Here is a 14591-nt window from a genome sequence, read left to right as displayed (position 1 = left end):
AAAAAAAAAAAAAACCAACCATGTACAATAATGAGATGCAGAGAAAACGGTTATTCTTGAAATGGAAGCACTATATAACACTGTAAAAATAAAACAGAGAAATACTATCCTAAGAAAATGAAGGTTCTGATTTTTTGCTACTTATATTAAAAAATAGTTTTAAGAGTGAATTCATAGTACATCTTAATCCCAATTTTTAGAAAGGTTTAAGCTGACCTACTGGCTCACACACAATAAAAACATAAAAATTATGCTGATGTTAGATCCAATTTCAAGTTAGAGCTAAAAAACGGAATTTTTTAAATTTTCAAACTTCGATTTCAAGCAATCTTGATGTAGAAATAGCCCCTGAGGAATTGAAAGAGGACAGAATAGGCTTTAGGAATGCTAGTGTGCCATGGAAACAGTCAACTCATAGGTGGCATCTAGTATGAACTACAAACCATCTTCAATTTGGCAGTTTAGGACCTATCTTCCATGCTGTGATAACTTCCACTCAGGTAGAAAGAACAGAAAAATAATCCATAAAGACAATTTTATATGAATTCCTAGATTTTTAAAAAATATACTCATATGACAGGCCAGGTATACTGCCCCCTGCTTTTTATTTCTCTTAAAAAAAAAAAAAAAAAAAAAAAAGCTACTCTCTGCTACGTACCACTTATTGTTTTACGTCAGTGTGTTTTGACTTTTCAGAGAAGCAGATATTACATAAATGGGAGTATTGTATTAAGTCTCGAAAATATTTAGGCGTAGAACAGTTATTAGTTTCATCCTTATGTTTCAAAAAGATGTCAGACTGAAGACTGGTGGTGCTCTATGTGATTGCCCTAACGCTGCTGAAACACACAATTGTCATACACCAACCTGTGCTCCTACATTAAGCAATTTTCATGAGTACATCATCCCTCTTCTCACCGACTCAGCTGTTGCTATGCATCATCAACTATTAGAGACCTGTTTAGTATTATTCCAAGCATGAATTTTCTGTGGATGTTGATGATATAGTTTAGTGTAGGGTTTAAGAAATTTTCAGGTGATCTAAAATTTAAGGATAAGGTGTTATGGTGCCTACGCAAAGTTACATGTAGTCACAGAGACCAGAGTTTAAATCATGGTGCCATAACATCGCCTTGGTCAAACTGTTTACCATAGTCTCCTTGTGAAAGTGGAGATAGTATCTACCCTGAATTGCTATCTGGTGATTACATATAAATTATACAGAGCTCTTAGCACAGTGTTCAGCATATAGTACTTATTTAATGAATAATGACTTTCTCAGTAACAGAATACAGTATTCAAAGAATGACTTGGGACTGTATGACTAAATGATCATTTAGAGGAGGATTAGAAGTTTATAAACTTTAGAAAAAAGATGTAAGATACCACACCATAATTTAAAAATAATGTACTATAAACTTTAACATTAAAAACCTTAAAACATATAACATTCAATGTAGTAAAGGCCCTTAGTTTAAATTTTTAATATTCTGTTGCAGAGAAGTTTAACCTAAGCATCATAAAAATAGCTGACTCATAAAATCAGTAATCTATCACTTCTTTAATAATATCAGTTGAAAGGAATATTGGGTCTGTTAAACTTGTAATTTTTCTCAAACTAAACCTATAAGCAATAGTAGCAGTATTTTAAATATTCTTATCATCTCTGTACAGGGCAAACTCATTTATTTTCATTTTTAAGAAAGTTCAATGTAAATTAACTCATTCAATAGATACAACTGGCTATTTATAAACACCTACACAAGCCAATCTTTTCCTACTGAATGCAGCATTTCTAAATATGGTTTTCTCTAAACAGTCTTCTATTCCCCACCCCCCCACCCCCCGAGATGGAGTCTCACTCTGTTGCCCAGGCTAGAGTGCAGTGGCACGATCTCAGTTCACTGCAACCTCCACCTCCTGGATTCAAGCAGTTCTTCTGCCTGAGCCTCCCGAGAGCTGGGACTACAGGTGCATGCCGTAATGCCCGGCTTTTTTTTTTTGGTAGTTTAGTAGAGGCAGGGTTTCATCGTGTTGCCCAGGCTGGTCTCAAACTCCTGAGCTCAGGCAATCCACCCGCCTCGGCCTCCCAAGTGCTGAGATTACAGGTGTGAGCCACCGTGCTTGCCAATAGTCTACTTATTTTTTTTGCTTCTTATAATTCCCTTATAATTACTCCTTATATTTCTTTTGCCTTAGTTTTTTTTTCATTTAAAATTTCTCTTCAGTTGAGTAACAATTATTCTTCAGTCTCTTAAAATTCTGCTCATTAAATTTAATCTGATTCATGTTTCAATAACAGTCTGACTAAAGTCAAGTCAGTTATTACATATGCAATGACTGATCATTTTCAGCTCTGCTATTTTTAGTGGAATTAGATAGCTCACCAGGAGAATAAAATTGAAAAGGAAAAATAACCATAGAAATATGACTTACTAGGGTCATCTGTTTTTAATTGTAGAGACTCACAGAATTAAAACTGCACAGAATTATACAGTTTAAAATAGTTTCCAAAGGACTTCCTAATGAACAGATTATGCTTATTAAATAATACAAAGAATTTTTGGAAAATATTTTTTTATCTACATAATAGGGAGAAGATTTCATTTAATTACCAAACATTAAAAATACATATTATTCTTGTTTGGTTAAAACAATACCATCCTAAATGTATTTCTTATATTGTAAATATATGTATATAAAAGTTAACCATACCTTCAAAGACATCTGTCATTTTGCAGATATGGGCAAATGTAGCTCCAGTTGCCCAGGTGTATACTACATCCATTAAGTGAGGTTTAAATGAGCTTAGGTAAGTTTCCTCATCAATTTCCAATTTGGCTTCTGCAGAAACTTTTGCGATTCTTTTAGCACATTCCTTTAAAGATAAAAGACAGACTTAAAATTCCTTACTTATGATCTCCCATATCACTTTTTTCTTTAGGTTTCCAAAGCCAGTATTCCAGGAGGTCCCTTTGTCTTCCTAGGTATTATGTCTGCAGTGTGGACATTCTGCTTGCTCATAAGTAGGCACAGTGCCTGTTCCATTGCTAAGTGATCAAACAGCCAATCTTTCCCATTATGTTGACATAGTTAACTAAGAAAGATGTATCAAGAGCATGTTTTCCGACAGTGATACCATTTCTACAAAGAGACAGAACTCCTCATTAAAATATTCAAGAGCAGTATTTAACTAATCTTTAATTATTTCATTAACAAAATACAGTAACAAAACAGATTTAGAGAAACACAAATCCTATGGCAAAAATACATCTTTCCCCCAGCAATGCTTAAAAATGCATAAATCTTCATATTGTTTTCCTCTAAGTTAGAAACTTCATTCTTCTCTTCTTGGCAATTCTAAAAGGTCAAAAACTCTAGGCCTATGAAGACTTTGCTGGTTCTGGAAATTTAAATTTCTTAGTGATTTTAAGGCATGTTACATGTTCCACTGAACAGGCCCTTTTATTTTAATCAAAATTTTTTGAATTATTAAAAATATTTTAACTTTTATTTTAGGGTCAGGGGTACATGTATAGGTTTGTTACCTACATAAACTTGTGATTCAGGGGTTTGGTGTATATATTATTTACCACCTGAGTACCAAGCATAATATGCCACAGTTTTTTTTCCTTTTTCTCCTTCAACCTCTCCTTCCTCCTCCCTCAAGTAGGCCCCAGTGTCTGTTGTTCTGACGGGGCCTTTTTATGACACATTTTTTGTTTCTCTCTTGTAATTCCTTAGCTCATCTTTCCCTGCCTTTGTCTAATGTTGAAAAGGCAGATAAAATAGGCTTATCCTATGAAAATAATAAAAGACAAAAATGTATTACTATAAACTACTATGGTTTTGAGAACCCAGAGACAAACAATTTCTTATGATAAAACAGATTTTAAAACTTTGGTACAGGCTGGGCACAGTGGCTCAAGCCTGTAATCCCAGCACTTTGGGAGGCTGAGGCAGGCGAATCACTTGAGCTCAGGAGTTCGAGACCAGCCTGGCCAACATGTAAAACAAAAATTAGCTAAGTTTTGTACTAAAAATACAAAAATTAGCTGAGTGTGGTGATGCGTGCCTATAACCCCTGCTACTCAGGAGGCTGAGGCAGGAGAATTGCTTGAACCTGGGAGATGGAGGTTGCGGTGAGCACAGATCATGCCACTGCACTCCAGGCCTGGGTGAGAGCGAAATTCTGTCTCAAAACAAAACAACAACAACAAAAAACAACAAAATTTGGTTATAAACCAGAATGAAAAAAAGTGCAAAAAATTAAAAATAAACTAAATCCTAGTCCATCAAGATACCATTCTTAGTACTGAGAAAGAAAATGACACAAGCACTGAGCTGTCAGTATAGCCCATTTACATTATGAAGTTTTTAATCTGCATTCACAACAATGCTATACAGTTCATTACAATAATGGGAAAGAAACACTGTTTAATCACTAAAGTAAAAATCACAAGAGATGTTATCAGAGTAATATTAAATTACACAACAGACATTAAGTGACAAGTTTAATCCTTATAGAAGTTATCTGTGTGAAATGGTAAACTACTATGACTAGATTATCAAAATGTTTATTTTACAATCTACTATTCATAAACTATGTAGTTCAAAAAAAACAAAAAACAAAAAAACTTACCTGCATTTGACGAAGCGGTCCTGCTAATTGTTCTGTTAATTTGGGCATCTCACTAGACTATAAAAGAAAAGGAAAATAAGATATAAAAACCCATGTTTAAAGTTCTTGGTTTTTCACACACTACCTGTTTTAACAAATTAAACAAAGCTTTTAAGATATTCACTAATATCAAATTATATGACCTTAGTCATTAGCACTTAGAGTTTCCAATGAATTAAGTTTACACAGGCAAAATCCCTTTTCCTGTCATCCTAAATTATAATATTCTGTTACTACATTTCAGAGGAAAATATTACACTGCTAAATTTGCAAAGTGTGCTAACTAGCTACTTTTTGTGATTACATATGGAACTGAGGGAGGGCAAATATTGTAAACATACATGGTAGTTTAGTTACATCAACATTAAAGGGTTTTATCACAGTTTAACTTGGAAACAGTTTTAGTTTCTAGGCAACTTTCAATCTGTAGAAACTGAAAATTCAGCAACTGAAAATTTAGAATAAAGTATGTTAAAAATAATGTTCCCAATTTTAATTTTACCCAGATACTCTAACAAAGTATAAGACAGCTACAAGTTTAATCTGAGTTTTGGTATTCGTAGTATTGCTTTCCTACAGTTGAAAGTCTGTCAATTTCTGAATTAGATGATGGAGTTTCAGGTCTATCATTAAGTAGCCAAATGAACTTGGACAAGCTGCTTAAATTCTGTGTATTGGTTTTTTACCCTGTCAAAGAAAAATAAAGTCAGATCCTCAAAATGAATAGGCTTGTGATGAGAATAACAGACATTATTTGGGAAGAAATTTTTGACAAAGGTAGTTACTGTACAAAAATAAAATTACTATAAGAATGGTATATATGTATGTGTGGGACAGGGTTTAAAGTAATTATAGCTAAATTTTTTTAAAAGCAACGATAGGTTAGTTGCAACATATCTGCCTTTATTTTAAGCACCAGAATTTATATAGGACTTGATTTTGATTTGCATCACGCATATATGTATAATAAATCAAGAACCAGATTCCATATTACTGCTGCTAAAACCAAAAATTACTGATGAATGGTGAAAAAGCAAAATAGCCAGAATGACCTTAACATCTCCATTTAATCAAGAATCCAAGACTACGAAATGTCTTTGATATTGTGTCTACTCATGGTCAACAGTTATCACCTTTTTCTCTGCTGGTCACTTAGGCAGAAGGCACCAGTGCTGATATAAGGAGGTTAATTGTGATTTTAACAGTGTTCTCCCATGAGGTATGTACACAGTTTGTTCCCTCATCTCTCCTGCAGTTCTCAACGTAAGTTCCACTTCATTTTCCTTTTCTAATAATCTTATTTAAAATAGTAACCCCATTCCCCCAGTGATCACTGACTTTTCTCACTTTTCTCCAAAAACCTTCACCCCTCATTTGACAAAATGCGGGGTGTATTGTATTTCTTTATCTTCATCCACTAGCATGTAAGTATCAGGAAACAAACATTTCTGCTACATCTCTGTTGCTTAGATCTGTACACTGCCAACATTAGGTGCTTAATAAATTTTTGTATGCACTTGATGTTTATATTATAAAGATTTATGTAGCCTTTTAAATATTATTTTTAAAATGTTGAGGTATAGTTTTATAACACATTTTAAAATTGAAGTTATATCAAGCAAATTTCATCTTACTTATAACAAGTATTTTACTATATTTACAAGAAGACATTCTTTTTGGCAGAAAACATTGTTCAAAGGATCAAGAAAAATCCATGATTTTTAGTACAATCTTCTATCTCAATGTTGAAAGGCACCACCACAAGAATCGATGACACTGCATATAACAAAGTGTGGTTTCATTGACTACATCTTAACTGCATATACTGACATCTTGCCCCAAGATTTAAGAGCTGTGGTTTGGCTTAATCAACTCCTTTGAAGAGGTAACATAATTGGCCTCTTAGAATAAGGAGCTATTATATGACACAGTAGAAAACAACTAAAACAAAGCAAATAATGAACAATAAGACAAAATCTGACATAGGTAGAAAACCACCTATCCCCAAACCATTTACAAACCTAAATCTCTGAACCTTCCAAATCAAAGTAAGTTTGACAAATGCTCTTAATTATTTTTATCTTGGAAATTGATATAATAAAAATTTAAGCCTAAGGAAAAACAAACACAATTATTTTGTGAAGTAATGCATTCCTTTTGTATGCATATTTTATAGGTGCATGGTAGGCAATCTCAAGAAAGCATAAGCTGTTTTTGGTTATTGTCCTACTTGTTACCATCAACAATACAGCTGTGAATCTAATCAGTAATCAGGTTCCTAAAAAAAGTACCTACCTACTTTAAGAAGTAATATATTTGATCTGATTAATAAATAAGAAAACAGTTAACAGGTAAACAGATCAATGGTAGAACAACAAAAACAAAAAGCCCCAACAATTTGTCCTATACAATTTACCTAAAAGTTAAAGAATATACAGTAAAAAGTCCTCCAAAAATTTAGAATATTAAATTATTTTTAGAAGACAGATATCTTTGTCTTATTCTCATTCTATCCACTTCATCTACAATAAATAAAGTCTTAAATTTGAAATGTAAAATAATACATCTTACTTTTAAAAATGAATCATACTGGTTTTTGGAATATAGTACAAGGATAATTAATGTTCTTATGTGTTCCATCCAGCACTTCATTTTCTGATTTCTTAACAACTGTTGAAAGTGAACTAATTACTCATATGAAAAAAATTACTGCCAAACCAATAAGGATCTTATGGTCACTACCTCGAATCTTGCCCATGAAAACTAACACTTTAGTTCCTAACAGGACGGACAGCTCTGTTGTTAACTTCTCCAATACTGGGGAGGAGAGTTAATTCAACCTTACTCCCCACTTTCTTTTTGAGACGGAGTTTCGCTCTTGTTACCCAGGCTGGAGTGCAATGGCGCGATCTCGGCTCACCGCAACCTCCGCCTCCTGGGTTCAGGCAATTCTCCTGCCTCAGCCTCCTGAGTAGCTGGGATTACAGGCACGCGTCACCATGCCCAGCTAATTTTTTGTATTTTTAGTAGAGACGGGGTTTCACCATGTTGACCAGCATGGTCTCAATCTTTTGGCCTCGTGATCCACCTGCCTAGACCTCCCAAAGTGCTGGGATTACAGGCGTGAGCCACCGCGCCCGGCTCCCCCTTTCATTTTTATCAGACTTTCCTAGTTTTATTCTCACTCATCTTTTTATTTCTAGGACTGTCAAGGACTGGGTCAAATGTTCAATGAATTAATTAGATTACAGAAAAAATTTAAAACAAAATCTAATTGATGATTGTTGACAAGTCTTATTTTATTCTCCTTTCTAATAATACATATTTAATCATTTAATTTTCTTAGTACATTTGTGTTAAAATTGCTTTGACTTCCAATTAACATTACTGTATAATATGTAAATATACTTGAAAATTAGTATACCCATAACACTATTAACTATATGATGTGAATTAATAAATAAGATATGCTGAATCAATTAACTCACATTCTCTTGAAACACAAAGCAGCTTAATAATGCTGTTGCCTGTTCTGCAGAAAGGTCATTGAAAAGGCCATTAAACATCATCTCAGTTAGAAGGAGCTCATCAGCACTACAATGCCAAAACAAAAGAATAAACTTAAAATGTCAGAATATAAAGACACATATGCACACACACATGCCCTTTACATGTCATTTTTAATAAAATATACTATTTGACCTTAAGAATTAATCAATGAGGAATAACAATAATTTAAGGACATAGCAGATCTTTATAATTACCAATAAATTATATAATGAATGTAAAATGGGAATTTCACATAAAGATTCCAAATATCAAAATGCTCATTCACTGACATAAGAACAATTTCTTAACCTTGTATGCCAGGAAAAAAGTCATCACTGTCATTTATTTTCTAGGGCCAAAGGACTTTTTAAATTACATTTCAGCTGTTTTACAAATAATATATAGAATAAAGATAATGAAAAACAATTTCCTAATCTTAATTAGAATGTACTCATAGAATACCCACATTTTTTATTTTTATGTTTTAATTTTTTAAAGTGTTTATATTATAGTAGGGATGGGGTCCTGCTATGTTGTCCAGGCTGTTCTGGAACTCCTGAGCTCAAGTAGTTCTCCCGCCTTGGTCTCCCCAAATGATGGGATTGCAGGTGCCAGACATCACACCTGGCCAAAAGATTCACATTTTAATTCATATTTTCCAAAGGCTGAAACTTGTATGTAACAAAGACGGGCAAGGGCCTTTGAATGCAACAAACTGCTACTCATCAATTGTCATCCACAAATCTGAAAAATATTCACCTAGGAAACAGAATTCTAGATTTCAAGTACACCTCTAGTAGGCAGGTACTAGCTCATCACTACTTCTGTTTCTTCCTGCATTAGCCTGTCAAAATGTACAACTCCAGATTTACATCTCCTTTAAGTTCTAGCTTATTACTTTTGATTCCTCTTTTACACCAACAAAATATATTTTTTAAAACTGACAACTTGATTTTGTTGAGGAGAGGAAGTTCATCTTCTTTGCTCCATAACTGTAAAACATTTTCATATTCAGACTTATAAGGACAACATATTTATTATTATAAAGATTAGAATAATCAACTCAACAGGTTTGTTTTTTAATTTCTTCATAATCTGTTTCTTTTCAATTTCCTTATGTACACAACTGTATATCTTACCACTTGTGAACCATATAAGGAAACTTTGTTGCACAAATCATGAAAGATGAAAGACTATTGTTACCACTCCTTTAGCAAAATGAGATGGTCTACGTTCTTATCACAGACATTACATAACTAGGTCCTTTCTGCTGAATGACAAAATGAGTAAGAATCTCTCTCTCTCACATATACATATATATATATATATATATGAGAATATATATCGATTATATATATAATATATTCTCATATATGAGAGAGAGAATATATATACATATATATATGTGTGTGTGTATGTATATATATATATATATATATATATATGAGAGACAGACAGACAGACAGACAGACAGTGTTCCTAGAAATAATATTGTTCTGCTGAGCGCAGTGGCTCATGACTGTAATCCCAGAACTTTGGGAGGCTGAAACAGGTGGATCGCTTGAGCCCAGGAGTTCAAGACTACCCTAGGCAACATGGCAAAAGCCTGTCTCTACAAAAAAATACAAAAATTAGATAAGCGTGGAAGCACACGCCTGTAGTCCCAGCTACTCAAGAGGCTGAGGTGGAAGGATCACTTAAGCCCAGGAGGTCAAAACTACAGTGAGCCATGATCTTGCCACTGCATTCCAGCCGGGGTGACAGAGCTAGACCCTGTCTCAAAAAAAGAAAAAAGAAAATATTGTTCATGCACCAGTTATTATGTCTGAGAATTTACCTAGGGTCTGAGACTTTGCTTATATAAACAATCTCACCATTATCACTTTGCCTAGAGTGCTTTTTGTCCTTTTGTTTTTATCTTCTGATTTGAATAATTGCAAAATACCTTCATTTATTTTTCTCCTTGGGTGAAAAACGAAAATTCTGAATTTGCAACTGTGTCCAATTCAAGCTAAAAAAGAAACTACACAGATGATGTTTCTAGCATTCTATAATCAGGGTTCAATTGACCCATACAATAACTCTACTGTATTAATAAAAAAGTAAACTTTGCCTTTATTTTCTTGAAGGTCTTTAAAGAAGAATAAAGCCATGAACTATTAGAATCTCTTTACCAATAGTTAAAACTATTTATAAATAAAAGTCAAAATCTAAATTTGGGTCTCTAGTGGTAAGCTAAGAGTTAAGTCAAGCAAAGAGAACAATAATACGAATGAAAAAAGACTATTTTAAGAAGCTACAGTCTAATGTGGGAGGCAGACAAGTAAGCTGATAATCACAGGACGGTGATCTAACGGAGTGCTCTAGATTTATATAAGTGGTTATGAAAAAAAACAAAAAAAAAGGTGAGGAGCCTAAAATCAGATTGAAGAAGTTCAGAGCAAGTTTCAGAAGTTCTTTGAAAAAAAAATGCAAGAATCATAGGATATAAGGTGGGGTGAAAGAAAGGTCATATGAAGCAAAAGGAAAAGCATGTGTGGGATGTGGCAATAGACAGGCTGGAGAGGGAGAGTAAGAATATACTAAATTATGGAATCTATTCTAAAAGCAATAAGGAATCACTGAGAGATTTTTACCAAATAGAATGGCACAAAGGGGCCGGATGGCGGGTAAAGTGGCTCACACCTGTAAACCCAGCACTTTGGGTGGCTAAGGTGGGCGGTTCACTTAATCACAGGAGTTTAAGACCAACCTGGGCAATATAGCAAGACCCCACCTCTGCAAAAACTTAAAAAATAAATTAGCCAGGCTTGGTGGCACACACTTATAGTCCCAGCTACTTGGAGCTATAAGGCTGAGGCAGGAGGATCCCTTGAATCTACGAAGTTGAGGCTGCAGTGAGCTGAGACTATGCCATTGCATTCCAGCCTGGGCAACAGAGACACCCCATCTCAAGAATAAAAAAGGAACAATATACCAGATTTGTACTTTAGACTGAAAACTCAAGAGGGGGAGGCAATGAATAATCAGGAGGGCAACTGCAGAAATTGAGGAAAAAAATGAGGGATGCATCTTAGCCAGTGGAAGTGTTTAAAAAGGCATGGAGGTAGAGGAAACTCAAAGACGGATGAAAGGAGTGTAGGATGACACCTCAGTTTTTGCAAATTTGGGGGGAAGTTAACAAACCTTGATATAATATTGTTATCACTATAAATGAAAAATATATCTTGGAATAAAATCAGTTTCCATTCTTCCAACACAAAATCTAATTTTCTTTAGATAGCTATAAGAAATTAATTTTTACATTAATTCTAAAACAATAGGTAATTATCAGAAGGAAATAAGCCCAATAACATTAGCGTATGAGTCAGTAGACTAGTATGGCAGTCTAGATTTAATTCTGGATATGTTATTAATTAAAATCCAATAGCACATTATCCTGTGATAATAACTAACTAGGGCTGGGTAGTCACTGCCCCCTTTTGGTCGATAAGAGTTGTCCTTGTCACCTCAGTCTCCTGGTTCTATGCAGACACCTGAGTCTATAACATCTGGACGGATGAACAATACAAATACATTTTTACCAAGAAAGTCTGAAATCATTTACAAAGCCTGTAATTCTCTGGTCCTGTCCACCCTGCGTACATAAAAAACTGTTTCAAAAATGTCTTTTATATAGTCACTGAGAATGATGATCATCATTACATGGACAAAACAAGTCTTCAGACTGGATATTGCTTGAGCTACCAGCTTATGACTCTCTAGTTAAGGAGGACAGAGGCAAGCTGGCTCCTAATGCAGGAGACATTTCTCACGGTGGGAAATAACTAACACACATTTAGTGTATTTTTATACAATTTAGTATCATAAACTGTATTTTATAAAGATGGCCACAACAGCATCTCCTATACCACAAGTTCTTCTAGAACTGCACTGATCTACAAAGACTGTCATGTGCACATGTGGAAATTTCAATTTAAATTAAAATGATATAAAGTTCAGTTCCTCAGTCTAAGCACTTATCAAATGGTAAATAGTGGCTACTATACTGAACAGTGTAGATATAGAACAATACCATCATTACAGAAAGCCATATTGGACAATAGCCACTTCCCCATTAAGAGGTAGAATCTAATTATCCCCCATTTGAATCTGGGAGGATTTATGACTCACCTGTAATCAAGAGAATGTGGTGGAAATTATGTTGTATGATAAGCAAGCTAGGTTACAAAAGGTAAAGCTAGGTCCAAAAAGGCAACCTTAGCCAGCTAGAACACTCACAATGGAGCCTTCAGCCACCATGTAAGTATCCCAGGGCTGCCATACTGTGAAGAAGCCCAAACTAGCTCACGTGGAGAGACCACATGGAGAAAAGCTCTAACAGAGAGAGAGAGAGAGAGAGAGAGAGGTCCTGACATTCCCCAGCCACTCCAGACTCCTACTATTCCAGCTTAACCACCTGTCTAATGGCAATCCCAGGGGACACTGAGCCAGAACCATCCAAATAAGCTCTTCCTGAATTTCTGATCCATAAAAACAAGAGAATAAAGTAACTGCTGATGTTTTAAATAGTTTAGTTTTGAGGTCATTTGTAATGTGGCAAAAGATTACTGAAACAGAAATAATATAACCAGTTTTAACCTGTGGCTTATAATAAGTTCTGTTGTAAAATCCTATTAGCCGAAAATCTGATTAAAATTTGCTATGCATGCAAGAAGATAATGGTTACTAGGATAAGTTTCAAGGTGGGAAAGTGTTAAAATTTTTTAACGTATACAAAATTACATATAAGCTAAGATTATGTAAAAATCCCACAAGGCCTTAAGAAAAGTCAAAGGAAATACATCCAAATGCTAGGAGTGCTTGTGTTAATTACTAAGATCTAAGAGATTTTTCTAATTTCTCAATTTCATGGTTCAAAACTGTAGTGTAGAAGGTATAGGACAAGCTATATTTTTAAGAAAGCTCTTTTTTCCTAAAGATAACGGTCATTTTCAAATCACTTAAACCTGCAAGGTAGAGGTTGTAGTGAGCTGAGATCGCGCCAGTGTACTCCAGCCTAAGCCACATAGTGAAACTCCATATCAAAAAAATAAACAAAAATTAAATTAAAAATTAAAAAAAAAATCAACTTTCTAGAAGAATACCAGATTTTACCTGCTTATCTCACAAGCCACTCGTCCTTTCATCTCTATTACATCAGAAGAAGTAGCAAATCCCAGCCTTCTTAAAACACGTTTGCGACATTTGAGTTCATCCATTTGTAGGACAGTTCTTGCTTTCTTCAATTCTCGCTTTGCAGATTTAATATCTATTGCAATCTAAAGCATATAAAAGTATAAACAACAAAGTTCAATAATAAAGTGAACAATGTACAATGAGATTTATTCATGAAATCAAACAAAAAATATTTTTTAAGAACACCTTAAAGTATACTTCTGGGCTAAAGCTTCAGTATTGGGGAGACTGGGGAAAGTAGAGCTTCTTAGATACATTCCCAGAATATTACAGAAGAGTCATTATAAATAATACCTAAAATATCAAGTACATGGAAAATACAAAATCTTCATTTGAAAAATTTGAGGCAGAGCAGGAAGAAAGTATAAAAAGCTTAAGAAGACAGAGAACAGAGCATGGCTCTTGCTTAAATGAAGGGTGGTAAGGAGAAGGCTAGAAGGAGGAGAGTGAGTTGGGTATCGTGAGTTAGACAAGGTAGGCTGTAAGAGTAGAAAAATTAAGTGGTGAAATCAGGATGGGCTCTCCCAAGACAGGATTCACTGGACAATTAATCAGGCCCCCAAAGTACCAATCCCAGCAGCTCTAGCTTTTCGTCCTTAGGCATTAGAGAATAGCGGAAGAAAAATAAGGGTACAGAAATCTTTTCTCTTGACTGTCTACATTTCCCCCATGATGTCCTGAAAACTCTTCCTTCTTTTTGCCCTTAAAAGTTACACCATAAATTTGCCTAAGCTGGAAATGGTTTTAGCAAAGACAACAGGCCTTTATTCAAAACAGATATGAAAACTTAAAATGAAAATGTATCACCTTGAGGTCATCCTTTAGAGTAGATGAGTATTAAAACTTAGTTAATCAGTAAATATTACACTTTTCCAACCATGACAAGCATACAGTAGTGTAAGAACAAAAAATGATGGTATCCTGAAGTGGTGGTTCAGAAAAACACTGACAGAAAAGTTTTGTTAAGCTGAAATCCAAAGACAACAGAATTTTGTAGACTGTTGATTAAATTTCAACTAAGGAGGAAAAATTATGAAGGTGATCAGCGTATTTACTCAGAGATTACCTATGTACTCTATTTCTAGTGCTTTACATTATTACATTCTTATAGCAATCCTAAAAG

At 34.4% G+C, this 14591-nt stretch overlaps 1 protein-coding gene across 1 annotated transcript in view; it reads right to left on the bottom strand.

The window, feature by feature from the left end:
• Positions 1-14591, bottom strand: part of MTREX (Mtr4 exosome RNA helicase) — a 114332-nt gene that overhangs the window by 6448 nt on the left and 93293 nt on the right. Inside the window, exons 22-25 of the mRNA XM_017548667.2 lie at positions 13388-13551; positions 8170-8275; positions 4643-4699; positions 2716-2878 (exon numbers count right to left, since the gene is read on the bottom strand). Coding sequence (XP_017404156.1) covers positions 2716-2878; positions 4643-4699; positions 8170-8275; positions 13388-13551 — 490 coding nt within the window. The remainder of the gene's footprint in view (positions 1-2715; positions 2879-4642; positions 4700-8169; positions 8276-13387; positions 13552-14591) is intronic.

The sequence above is a fragment of the Cebus imitator genome, unplaced genomic scaffold, assembly GCF_001604975.1.
Source record: "Cebus imitator isolate Cc_AM_T3 unplaced genomic scaffold, Cebus_imitator-1.0 Scaffold213, whole genome shotgun sequence".
Classification (NCBI taxonomy): domain Eukaryota; kingdom Metazoa; phylum Chordata; class Mammalia; order Primates; family Cebidae; genus Cebus; species Cebus imitator.
This window is presented reverse-complemented; position numbering and strand designations above follow the sequence as displayed.